At 36.9% G+C, this 13689-nt stretch overlaps 1 protein-coding gene across 12 annotated transcripts in view; it reads right to left on the reverse strand.

The window, feature by feature from the left end:
• Positions 1–259: 259 nt before the first annotated feature.
• The window catches only part of phf14 (PHD finger protein 14), a 230068-nt gene continuing 216638 nt past the window's right edge, over positions 260–13689 (reverse strand). For 7 of the 12 annotated variants that reach the window (XR_013888988.1, XR_013888987.1, XR_013888985.1 and 4 more), the window contains 2 exons: positions 1778–1992; positions 260–522 (listed from right to left, as the gene is read on the reverse strand). Coding sequence is in view for 3 of the 12 variants with exons in the window: in XM_080207547.1 (XP_080063673.1) it covers positions 445–522 (78 nt within the window). In the remaining 9 variants the exon portion in view is untranslated. The remainder of the gene's footprint in view (positions 523–1777; positions 1993–13689) is intronic. The other 5 variants (XM_080207547.1, XM_080207529.1, XM_080207516.1 and 2 more) reach the window with 2 other exon arrangements.

Genomic DNA, 13689 nt, shown 5'->3' on the forward strand with positions numbered 1-13689 from the left:
GCTGTTAGAAATGTTGGTAGGCATTCCTGGAATGTTTGTATTAAACTCAAGTAATCTCTGAAGATATTTCCATCCTCAACACACATTTTGAATTCCAGTATTAAGGAAGCTTAACATTTAAAAAAATAGTTTTTGAACAATGAGACATTCTAGTCAACATCTGCATCTGAGCCGAGGTTACAGTTACTGACACGTATAGGTCACAAATAAATTGACTGGAGTAAGCAATACCTATGGAATATACATAGACAGAAGAAGGTATTTTTAAAAACATTTTGAGGTATTTATTAACAGGTTCACAGACATGGAATTAACACCACTTAACTTTTGACAAAAGCTGTATTGAAGAACAAAGCAGACATACAACTATTTTTAAAGGTAGATCTCAACATGAGGCATTTATCATTTCTATCTTCTATGTGGCATTGTTATACTATTTTTATCTTATTCATTTACTGGGGTGAAATCATTTTCTTCCAAAATATTTTCTTCTTCATCTTCTTCAAGTTCCTCTTCATCTTCCTGTGAAAAAGAAGTTTTTCTTTAAAATGAACATTCTCATTCCAGCATCAATTTTACACAATGGCAACACTAATTTTCAATATTGTTTATATTTAGTTTTTGTTTAACTCAATTTTTCAATTTGAATACACATTCAAAATTATTAAACCTATCTTAATTATATTGATGTTTTGGTGTTTGTAAATACACAGTTCAATCAATATACTCAAATACAAGTAATAGCATATTGATTCAGTACACCTATCATGATTATAATCACAAGGGAGATTCCTGCTGAGTTAAAATGACAATTTATCCCTCCCTGTTTGTGTAACAATAGCATAATGTTAGGAACTCGGTATAGTTTTAAGTACGGTATAATTATTTTTGTGGGTGTTAGGAACAAGATATAGCTTTAAGTTTAATGTGTATTGTTTATTTAAGAGTGGTGAAACCTGGGTTTGATTTCAATTTTTTTTTGAGATGGAGCCAGGAAATCTCCAGGCCCTATTTGTGTACATGCATTTTTAATGAGCTTTTACAATGCTTGAAGTGAAGAGATGAGATACCACAGGGTTAGCAGTTTAGTGAAGTCAAAACAGACACAAAAAGTAGGAAAAAAAACTGCTTGTTGCCTAGCACCAGGGGACCAGAGGGAAAAAAATCTTAGAGACAGGGAAAGATGAGAAAAACAGTTTTAATTTCAGTTGGTATGTATATGCCATAGAGTAAAGATAGAAAATTCTAAGATGCTGTACACTTAAAATGATGCCAGACTGACAAAATTAATTTAACAAACTTATATATATTGCCGTAAAATTAAAGTAATGGTGAATTTAAAGTAATGGTGAATTTAAAGTGAGTTTTCTGGATCTCAAGGGAGATGCCAATTGTGGAAGGACAGCTAGTGAATGTTCAAGTGTCTACTGGAAAAGAAACCTCTTCAAATGAACCAGCTTTACCCTTGGCATGGAAGTAATGGTACCTCTTCACTTGAGTGTTGGGTCTGTAAGGGTGGTTGCTGGGATAAAGGGATAGCACGACTCTGGTTTAACAAATGTTTTGTTTGGTTAAAAAATACCCCCCAGTTTAAAAAAAAATAAAAACCATGAGTTATCAAGCCAGATTCCATTCTTGTAATATCAACCGGGATCAGACCAATCATCAAAGATCATCTTGACCCTTCTACAAAGCAGTCTGAATCTCATTTAAATACTTCAATTCTAATACTAGGTAATGCATTGAAAATAAAACTTATAACACTTTCATCAACTACCTCAAAATTAATAGTACCAAGTAGTTTTGGTGACAAAATGTTCTTCTATTCTGTAGTCAGTTACTTCAGTCAGCTGAAGTGGCTATGAATCTTATTTTACAGACGTTTTATGCCTCTGTGTTGTATTTCATGCACTATCCACCAAAGCTTCCTGACAAGACTGCCAATTTTCCAATTACTGGTAGCACCATATGTTATCTGAAATTCAGTCAAGTCTAAAATAGGAGAAAAAGATCACATCAGACAGCAGTATGCTAGCGATCTTCCATAACTCACGTTCTGCCGCCAGTCATTGTGCATCTATTATAAGCCAATTGTTTAAATGAAGCAGCTTGTAATGGTCTCTGGCAATGATTGTTTCAAATTCAATTAGCTATACTACATTTTACTTCTTAAGAACGCAGCAGCTATCAATTTAAGAAGTTTCAAAATACATTTGGTTACTTTTTCAATAAATTATTTGGAGGGCTATTAAGAAATGCACAGACAGCCAAAACAGAATCAGTGACTCAACTTTTCACGAATGTCAGGGGAAACATATTCAAATGGGAAATCAGGTAATATTGAAACATTAATTTATCTTTTCTCATTCAGATGCTGACTAACATGCTGCACATTTTCAACATTTGCAATTTATCTTCTTAATTGCAGAGGCACATTACAATATGGTTACTGAGGCCTCACAAATAGAAAAATCAGATGAATGGAAGAAATGATTTTTCTGTAAAGTGCCTCTTGCTGCAATAAAATTAACGTATTCTTTACAACGTCAGACTGTAGACAAGGTCTATTGCATTTCAGCAAAAGACTGATTTCCACATTGTTCACCAGCAGTTTATACTTGGTGCCAATGCTAATAGATGATGGTGGTGCCTTAAGAAAACTGTGGGCTTTTGATCATTTGCTGAAATACCTCACCCTACTGTGAAATATGAAATTTTGAACAGTTAAGCTTTGCATCAGTTGCTTTATAGGCAGATAAAACATTTCTAATAGATTGTAGGTTTTGACAATACAATTGAAAAGCAAAGACAGCTATTTATTCTCCAGGGAAAAGGAGATCATGGCTACATGGATCATTTTCATATGACAGTTTTGACAAGTCTGACATTTACTTTGTGAAGCAATTGTCAGGAAAATTCACCCCCATGGCGTTTTACAACTTACAACTGTGCCCTCTATGGTACATCTTTATTAGTTTTCACAAGGGAAAATATAATAATGCATGTGGCGAGCCCCCTTCTAATGAAAGAAAGCTTGTACTGACTACTTACAAAATGAGGCATTCGTGCCATTAGATTTTCTTAGATTTGCATGTTCAAATGTAATAATTTAGCAAGAAAAACCATCTGGTGTTACATTCACTGAAGAATTCAGAGGAAGATTAACAACACAAGTTCATTTAATTAACCTTCAAACCACTTATCACAGAATAATATTCGCCGGCTATGTTATTTTAGAGGGGAAAGGGTTAACAAAGCGAACAAAAACACCGATTCTGTCCAAAACTGCAACAAATGTTGTTCATACTCCATGTCTAAACAGATGTGATAGACTGATTGTAAAATTAGATCATGTAAACTTTAAAATGCTAAACTAGTTCCTAGAACATGATTCTTCTAACAATGCATACACAACACGTTAGGTACAACTATTTCACAACCTTTGCCCCTTATCTATATTTTAACTCAATTTTCCAATGGATTGAATTAACAATCAGTTAGCAATTATTTTTTGTGACACTATAGTTACGTGCTTTGACATTCCAAGTAATGCAAAAGGTCAATTAATCAACTTTTCACATTGAGGACAATGACAAATATTGAGATTATTAAAAAACACAATTATATTTGTTTCAAAATATGAAGTGAGCTTTTTTCTTAATAATGCAGTTTTGATGCTTCAGATAAGAAGTTGCAACTAAATTATGAGTTTGATAACTAACATGGCCAAATGGGTTCATTTGCATCAATATTATTAAGTCTGACATTTAAAATTAAAAAGAGTCTGCATGCAAACCAGAAATAATTTTTACAACATTTTTGAGATGATGTGTCAGCCATGGCTCAGATGGTAGCATTCTTGCCTCTGACTCGGATGCTTTGGGTTCAAATCCCACTTCAGGAAATGAGGACAAAAATCAAAACAGACAATCCAGAGATAATAACACATCCTCCTGAATTAGGAATATATTGCTGTTCCTTCATTGTTGCTGGGTCAAAATTCAGGAACCCACTTCCTATCAGAAGCACTGTGGATATACCAACATCGCAGCGTTTCAAAAAAGTGGCTCACCACCATCCTTTCAACGGCAATTGAGATAGGCAATAAATACTAACTTTGCCAACATGTGCATCGCACAAATGAATAAAGGAGACAACAGGCAATTCAGATTCTGGGATCCTTTCCAAAAGTGCGCGGGTACCTCAGAGGAGATTAAATTGTCAAAAATCTGCAGATTATTGATATAATAAAAATGGATAAAGACTGCTTTCTCTTGTTAGGGATCAATGTGGAGGGGTCAAACAATAAAATGAATAACAGTGAGGGGGAGGATTAGGGAAACATTTTTTTTAGACGTTTGTTGAGGTGCTTTGTCCTGTGAATGGCAGACCATTCCATCAACATTAACATGGAATGATTGGACAAATGGCTTGTTTCTATGCCATGTTTCCTTTTAAATTCTTCTCTTCCTTAGCTACTACAAGACTGGGTTCAATTTCTTCATGATTTATCACTGGAGAGATGATGGAATAATGATAATGTCACTGGGTTTGTAACCCAGAGACATGAGTTCTGGGGACACGGGTTCAAGTTCCATGGCAGCTGGTGGAATTTGAATTCAGTTAATAAATTTGGAATCAAAACTGAGTCTCAGTAATCGCGACCGTGACACAATCGTCAATTGTCGAAAACACTATTTTCCTTTAGGAAATCTGCTAACCTTACCTGGTCTGGCCTACATATGACTGCAGATCCACAGCAATGTGGCTGACTCCCAGAGTACTTAAGGAAGTGGCCCTAGAAATAGTGGATGATTGGTGGTCATGTTTTTATTTAATAGCAGAGCACTTGAAAAACAACTGGAGTACAGGAACAGGGATGTCTTTGTTGCTCTTTTTGCAGGGCCTTGGTGAGACCACTCCTGGAATAATGTGTGCAGTTTTGGTCTCCTTATCTTAGGAAGAATGTTCTTGTTGTGAAGGGAATGCAGTCTGGTTTACCAGATTGATTCCTCGGATGGCAACACTGATGTATGAGGTCAGATTGAGTTGATTAGGGTTATATTCACTTTCAGAATAATGAGGGGGATCTCATAGTAATCTATAAAATTTTAACAGGGCTAGATCATTTAGGAAATCATTTTGGACTGATTTGGAGTTTTTGGCGTTAGACTGGGGTAGACACAGTTAGTAGTCTCTCAGCACCAGGTTAAAGTCCAACAGGTTTATTTGATAGCATGAGCTTTCAGAGCATCGCTCCTATTTGTGAAATAAATCCTGCACTCACCTGAAGGAAGAGCGGTGCTCCAAAAGTTTGTGCTATCACATAAACCTGATGGACTTTAACTTCATACTGTGAGACTACTTACTGTGCCCACTTAGGACTGAGTTGAGGCAAAAAACGTATTCACCGAGAGTGGTGAGTCTGTGGATTCTCTAGCACAGAAGCAGTTGAGACCAAAACACTGAATGTTTTCAACAAGGAATTGATACAGCTCTTGTGGGTAAAAGGATCAAAGGATATGGGGGAGGAAACAGTAACAGGTTATTGAGTTAGATGATCATCCACGATCATAAAGAAGGAGAAAGCAGCATGAATGGTAGTGTATCACTAGTCTCAGCCAGAATCTGGGTCTCGATGAATTTGTATATTATATGTTCATATTAAAGTCTTTAGGAATTTTGTGCTCTTTTGGATTAGCTTTTTTAACTTTCCACACGCTCTCAGACTTAAATTAGCATTACAACACATGTTTGTTTAAGTAGGACTGTTGAAAATTCAAGCATTTTTACTTAACTATAAATTATAGCGCACAATATGCCATTGTCCTCCATAAATTCTGGTCCAGACATCCTTTGATATCATCACCCCCTTGAAATTGACTGCAACTTCAGGATGCAACAAATGCAGACAAGCACGGAGATCCTGAAGTTGCTATCTGTTACTCAGTGCTCCATCTCAGCCTGTGGGTGTGCTCACTTTCACCTTTCACATTACCACAGCTAGCATTTCTTGAAATAAATGAGAATTCCAACATTTCTGTTCTCACATCACTGTTGGGAACATCATAAATATTACACCTTGTTTGGTTAAGTGTAACTGGGTTAAGAGATGTGACAATAAATTTAGTGAACAAACTGTCCCTGAAAATGTTATATTTATAGAGTACTGTCATATCATTACTTAGTAGAATATAGAAAAACATTTTTAAAAATAAAAATATTCTTCAGAATATTATAATTTCTACCTTCACTCTGTAAGCATATTACAAAACTTTAATCAGTTCTGTATAAAAGCATTTAAAATGATTTTAATTTTACTGGAGGTCTGTGAAAATACTTTTAATGTGATTGAATGCTTGGACATCCTGATGAGATCATTCTAGCTCCAATACCCAATAAGGAATGGTGTAATCACTTGCAATACCACTTGCATGGAGATAGAGATGAAATTCTCATCCATGTTTTTTGACCATGTTATATATTAAGATCTGCTTGGTTCTCTGAAAATGCTGAGTTTTTAGTGGAAATTTTATTTGCAACACATCTAGATTTTGTTTTAGAAAATTACATTCTTATTTTACTTTTCTACATGAAGAGGGTGACCAAGTGCAAAGGAAGAATAATAGAATCTCTACAGTGCAATAGAGATCATTTGGCCCATCGAGTCAACTCTGACTGTAGTATCTGAACCAGGCCCTCTACCCTGCCTTATGCCTGTAACCCCACACATTTCCCATGAATAATCCACCCAACCTACACATTTTGGGACACTAAGGGGCAATTTAACATGGCCAATCTATCTAACCTGCACATCTTTATACTGTGGAAGGAAAATGGAGTACCCGGAGGAAACCCACACAGTGACCCTAGTGGGAATTGAAATTGGAGTTGTGAGGCAGCAGTGCTAACCATTGTGCCACTGTGCTGCCCAAAGAGGAGGAGGACAGAGAGAGAAAAAGCAAATGAGCATAAAATACAATAGAGGGTTGGGATTGTGCAGAGATTTGCAGGGATGGTAAAGAGTATATAGGAAACAATGTTACTAATAGTCTTATCACCAATTAAGTAATACTGCTTTAAACTGTATTTGTTAATGCACTTACGTAATTTTCTGCAGTTTAATAAAGTGCCAGCTTCACCAAATACTGTCAAATGCTTTAACACAATATTTTGAATACATTGTACACACAAACACTCATTTGTTAAAGGAACATAATTTTTTTTAAACATCATCTGTTCAAATCAGCAGCTCTGAGCTAGATGAATTTTAAACCCCAGTCTCTGTATTGGAAATTGACATTCTAAGGCTTGTGCGTCCATTTATGATGCTGAGATTGAAATATCCAATACTCAAGAATGGATGGCTGTCTTACTAAAGTGACCAGCTGATGTAATCTGTTTTTCTGCCTTTATTGAAAAAGTAGACTTTGCTATAAAGGTGGTCCCTGGTTTACATTCACATCTACTGTTTTGCTGCAATTAGACAATGGTTAAAAAAAAAATCAAGGTAATTTAATCCATTATTACTATTCACAATAAATGAATTTTAATAAAACATTTGAAAATGAAACAGGTCATAGTTTTGCATTTTTTGCACAATTTATGTATTTGAATTCTATTGTTGGTAGACAAATATCTAAGTGGCAGCAATAACTGATTACATTTACTCTTTAAACATATCTCAAAGAATTGAGTTTGGATACATTTCAAATGTATCTGATTTTATACCATTCAAATATACGTAGATCTATCTGCCTTCCCTACCTGAAGCGAATGCATCTTCCAGTTTGTTCTTTACAGGTGTAGCAGCTTCATAAGACTAATGCAGATTTTTTCTACTTGCTTCCTCCAAACTACCGTGCACAGGTAGTTTATACAATGGTTAGCAAATATATTTTTTAGTTTCTGTTAGTGCACCTCCTGATCAATGATGAGGTGTGATAAGCATATCTAGTAGCTTTTTTTTCTATCCTACGGTAATGCATTTATTTAAATGCCACTTGATTCTTTTGAGACCAGAATCAAACACTCACTATGTGCAAAATGATGGCAAAACCTATTTTTTCTGCAACTGCATGATGAAAATAGCTGCAATTTGCTAAACACGTATTAATACCTTGGCGGATGTGAGACAAAAAGGTGAATTGGAACTCACACATAGATTAATTGGCAACATTACAAATGAGTTAAGATTAGATAAAGTAGATTTATTATTTAATTTGTTTGTAATGCTCATTTTTCCATTTTAGATTTGACTATGACCCTTTTTCTTGCAGAAGACCATCACAAAGCCTGCATAATCCTTCATCAACCCCAGCAAAATGGTTTGATCTGTGCAGCTTTTATTCAATATTATAGAAGATAAGCATGAAGCATGACAATCCAACTTATTTCTATTTCTGTGAATCAAAAATGATCCACTTCCATTTTGAATGCTTCAGATGTATTAGTATTGTGTTAGTGTTTTATTAGCCACTAATTCTGACTTCTAACCACATTCTTTAAATTATAATTATGTCCTATGGATGTTTGAAAGTCTACTAGTTATGCCCAAGTGGTAGGAATTCAAAATAACTCTTGGAAGTGGATAAGAATCGGTAAAGGTTAGCAGACAGTACACACAAATCAGTAAACTCAGACAAAGGGAATGGTGGCTGTGATGCTCCACTGATTTTAACTACTGCTATTTATAACTAAAGACAGTGACTTAATTCAGAATTTCTATACAAATGGATGAAATTTACACATGCGGTAATTTTATTGAGCTCAGAAGAGCAGCAAATATGATGTGAAGGGTGACTTAGGTGGGATATAAAGTTTTGTTTTCTTGATGGAAGGTCAAGGTGTGGCACGTTAAAATTGGCACCATGTTTGTGGTGTAACAAGCATTAATACTTTCATGCCACAATATTCATTAATGTGAAACAGCGATGAATAAAATCCTATCTTCAATGGAATATGTGCTATGAATGAGAATTTTGTGACTCCCAGTTCAAAGTCATTTAAAAGGGGTGTGTGCCAGATGGTTTTGTGCAATTGTTAGGAAGGTCAGTGGTTTCCTGGAGAGGAGTATGGACTTTTTCATAGAAGCTGGGGACTGGGAAGGATAGATCAGTGGTGAATGGTTTGTGGAGTGCAGTCAGGGGCCTGGAGGAGTGGAAGAGGGAAGGGGGAAGGGCTTGGAGTTCTGGGTGTGGATAGTGGGGACAGCCAATCAAATGAAAGGTCAGTATGATCCAAATAGTCGGCTGATAAAATCATTCCAGAACTTCAAATTCACCTTCAAATATTTCAGTTATCCCTGCTGGAAGTGTGATCTTTGACAATCTTCTTTACTATAAAAGGGTTAGCTTCAAGTTCAGCCATACCCCTCAAAAGTGGTGAGTACAACAATGGATACCCATTGAACACGGAATAAAGTGTGAACAAAAATACAACACTGTTTCTTCCACAATAAAGGAAACGCCCAAACTCCACTATAATTATTAATGCATGACCATGAGACGTGCCAGCACATTGAGCCCTGTGACTTAGCTAGTCTCAACAAATAACAATGTAGCATACATGTATAAAATGAAATCAATGTAATATGAAATATTTACAAGTGAAATTTAATTTTGTAAAACACCCATGCCACCTTTGTGCTCTCAAGTCTTAAGTTAATAGCAATGCAGTTGGACAGAAAGCTTGTGGCTGTGATGAAAAGCCTCTGTGTTTGACCAGGAGGCTCTTTTATAGGCCAACTGTATCTGCTGCATTGTCAGCTGACAGTAGGTTTCACCAAGAAAAGCTTCCCCAGCTGGGATGGGACATGTTTTGCATTAATTCAAAAGAACATAAGAACTAGAAGCAGAAGTAGGCAATTTAACCCCTCAAGTCTGCTCTGCCATTCATTTTCAATCATGGCTGATCTCATCTTGGTATCATCTCTACCTTCCTGCCTGCTCGTCATAACCCTTCATTCCACTACTAATTAAAAACTTATCCACCTCCTCCTTAAAGTTGTTTGGTTTTCCGATGTCTGCTGCATTCTAGAGTAGAGTTGCACAGATTCACAACCATTTGTGTGAAATAATTCCTCTTCATTTTTGTTTAAAACTTGCCACCACTTAGCCTAAAATTATGGCCTCTCATTCCTGTCCGACAAGGGGGAACATCCACTCCATGTCTATCCTGTCAATCCTGTTTAGCATCTTATGTATCTCAACTAGATCGCCTCGTTTTCTTCTAAACTCCAGTGAGTATAGAGCTAAACTGCTCAATCTCTCTAAAAGTCCTTCATCCCTGGAATCAATCCAGTGAGTCTTTACTGAACAGCCTCTAAAGCATTCATGTCCTTCCTCAAGTAAGGGGACCAAACTGTGCACAGTACTGCAGATGTGGTCTCACCAATGCCCTTATAGTTGCAACAGCACTTCCTTACATTTATATTTCATTCCATTAGCAATGAATGCCAAAGTTCTATTTGCCATTCATATTACCTACTACTACACACTAAAATTCTGTGATTCATGCATGAGAGTACTAAGATCCCTCTGAATTGAAGCATTTTGAAGTTTCTCTCCATTTAGACAGTAAGTTGCCTTTTCATTCCTCTGATCAAAATGGATTGCAGCATACTTACCCACATTAAATTCCATTTGCCAGATTTTGGCCCACTCACTTTATCTATCTATATCCATTTATAAATTTATTTCCTTATTGCAGTTTGCTTCCCGTATTTAGTGTTATCTGAAAATTTGGCTGTAGTACATTTTACCCCTCCATCATGTCATTACTATAGATTGTAAATAGTTGGGGAACAGGGACTGAACCCCTTGACACACCACTAGTTACTGCCTGCTAAACTTTCATACCCAGTCTCTGCTTTCTGTTGGTTAGATTGGCATGTAGAATTTTAATTATAATTGCAAGGGAACTGGCAAATAGAGAGTAAGTGGAAGTGGCTTACAGTTCTGATTACTACACTGGGAATGACACACATAACAAAATCCTGGCCATAATATTAAATCAGAAATGAAATTAGGTACACAAAAATGTAATTGGCAGATGTAATTTACTATGAACAAGTGCAAAGTATTGTCCAAAGAAAGAAAATCTATAGACTTTCAGGGAGATAGAAGGAAAGAAATTTGATGGCAGCCCACCTACCTATCAGGCACTAAATAAGTATTTAAGCATCCATATGGTGGACAGAAAGTGGCTATTCATTACAATGCAGAAGTATATCATCCAAATAATCAACACCCTGAGCCAACACCTAACACAGGAATCAGTCCTTACTTACATACACAGAAGGCCTAATGCCAGTTTGAGGCAATGAAGCTCAATGCAAGCTTGAGGAACAGCACTTCATCCTTTGACTTGGCTACAGCCTTCTGGACTCCACAGTGAATTCAACAAAAAAAACATAACTTTTGACTCAGTTAGTTTCATACTTTGTTGGTTTGGTTTTGTCTTGTTCCTTTGATTAGTTATTCAAGTTGCATTCAGACAGCTGTTACGTAGTCACTCATCTTCATCTGGACACACGTTTTTCTTTACTTGGCCTATTAACACTACTTTGACTTTTGTATCATGAAATACTCTCCTGCCCTCCACCCTATCATAGACTTGGCCTTTTTGTTCTTCTCTCCCTTTGCTCAAAACCTATTATATTTCTATCTTTCCTCAGTTCTAATGAAGGATCGCTCATTAACCCAAGATGTTACTTCTGTTTCTCTCCACAGCTAATATCAGACTTGTTGAGTATTTCCAGCATTTTCTGTTTTTATGTGTCTGTACAACTGGATGCCCTGAACACTGCTAGTGTTCAGGAAAACATAGTCACTGTGTAACTAACTAATGGTCCTCAAAATGTCACCACAAAACAAAGTTTATTAAAAATACTTGCCTGAATGTGGAGCTGCGTGGAGCAAGAAACCTGGGCTGTTTCAACAATAAAATCAAGGTCCGCTGCTAGCCACAATTTCCCTTAACCCTCTAGATCTCACACACCACTTTAGAGCCCCTTTAAGTACTTTCCTATATTGAAATTTCAAGCCTCTTCATTGGCAAGTTGCCTTCTGAACTGAAATTCAACAACACAAAGGTAGGTAGGAAAGTAAATTGTGAAGAGGATGTAAGGAGGTTACAAAGAGATACAGATAGGTTAAGTGAGTGGGCAAAAATCTGGCAAATGGAGTATGTGTGCAAATGGGAAATTGCAGGAAGAATAAAAAAAAATTTAAGTGGTGAGAGATTGCAGAGCTCCAAGGTGCAGAGGGATCTGGTGGCCTAGCGCACATATCACAAAAGGCTTGTCATACAGCTACAGCAAGTAATTAGGGAAGCTAATGGAATATTTTTGTTGATTGTGAGGGGCATGGATTACAAAAGTAGCAAGCTTATGCTTCAGTTGTACATGGCATTGGTGAGGCCACCTTTGGAGTACTGTGTATGGTACTGGCCCCTTATTTAAGTGAAAATGCAAATACATTAGAAGTCATCCAAGGAAGGTTAAATAAACTAATACAGGAATGGATAGGTTGCCCAATTAGAACAGATTGGGCAGGTTAGGTTTGTATCCATTAGAGTTTGGAAGAGTAAGAAGCAACTTAATCAAAACCTTTAAGATCCAGAAGTGCATCGACAGGGTGGATATTTCCTCTTGTCACAGAATCTAGAACTGGCGGTCACTGTTTAAAAATAAGGGATCACCATTTAAGACAGATGAGGAGAATTATTTTAAAAAATAGGGGTCGTGAGTCTCTGGAACTCTTTTTCTGTAGAAGCGGAGTCTAGATAGATTCTTGATTATCAGGTGAAAGGTTACTGGAGGGAGACAGAAATGTGGGGTTGAAGTTATAGTCAAATCAGCTATGATCTTACTGAATGGTACAGCAGGCTTGAGGGGTTGAGTGCTGACTCCTGCTCCTAATTCTTTTGTTCGCACGTCTTTTCCACATAGAACATAGAACACAGAACATTACAGCGCAGTACAGGCCCTTCAGCCCTCGATGTTGCGCCGACCTGTGAAACCAATCTAAAGCCCATCTAACCTACACTATTCCAATATCATCCATATGTTTATCCAATGACCATTTAAATGTTCATTCAATCTCCCTGCAAGTTGATTTATTTATATTAAAGTGAAGTACATTGCGCAGTTATGATCAGTCACTTTCATTGATATAATTTGCTGCCGAATAAAACAATAAAAATAATTAGTCTGCAGTTCTATGCTATTTCTCATCCTACTGAGAATAACTCAGTGCTAGGATGGAACATCTTCTCCCTTTAATATTAAGCCTTTTGCAGCCTTGCTGCTTGAACAAAGAACAAAACAGCCCGCGAAACAGGCCCTTCGGCCCAACGAGCCCGTGCCGCTATTTTAACATTGTGTCCCCCCTCCACCCATGACCCTTATCTATGCTTATGGCATTCCACATAGAGGGAAGACTAATTTAGGGAGAATTTGTTACACCAATCAGCCTAATAGCACATCTTTGGGGTGTGGGAGGAAACCGGAGCACCTGGAGAAAACCCACGCAAGCACGGGGAGAATGCGCAAACTCCCACAGACACTGGTCCAAAACCATGTATCTGCACAGTAAACAGTGATAGTCACTGAGCTGTCGTGTTGCCCAGCATCTGGTCCAGTTTAAGCGTACACTAACAACGTGAAGTACTAGGCTATTCTTGAAA

Source organism: Carcharhinus amblyrhynchos, chromosome 2 (genome assembly GCF_965287045.1).
Source record: "Carcharhinus amblyrhynchos chromosome 2, sCarAmb.v2.hapA, whole genome shotgun sequence".
NCBI lineage: Eukaryota > Metazoa > Chordata > Chondrichthyes > Carcharhiniformes > Carcharhinidae > Carcharhinus > Carcharhinus amblyrhynchos.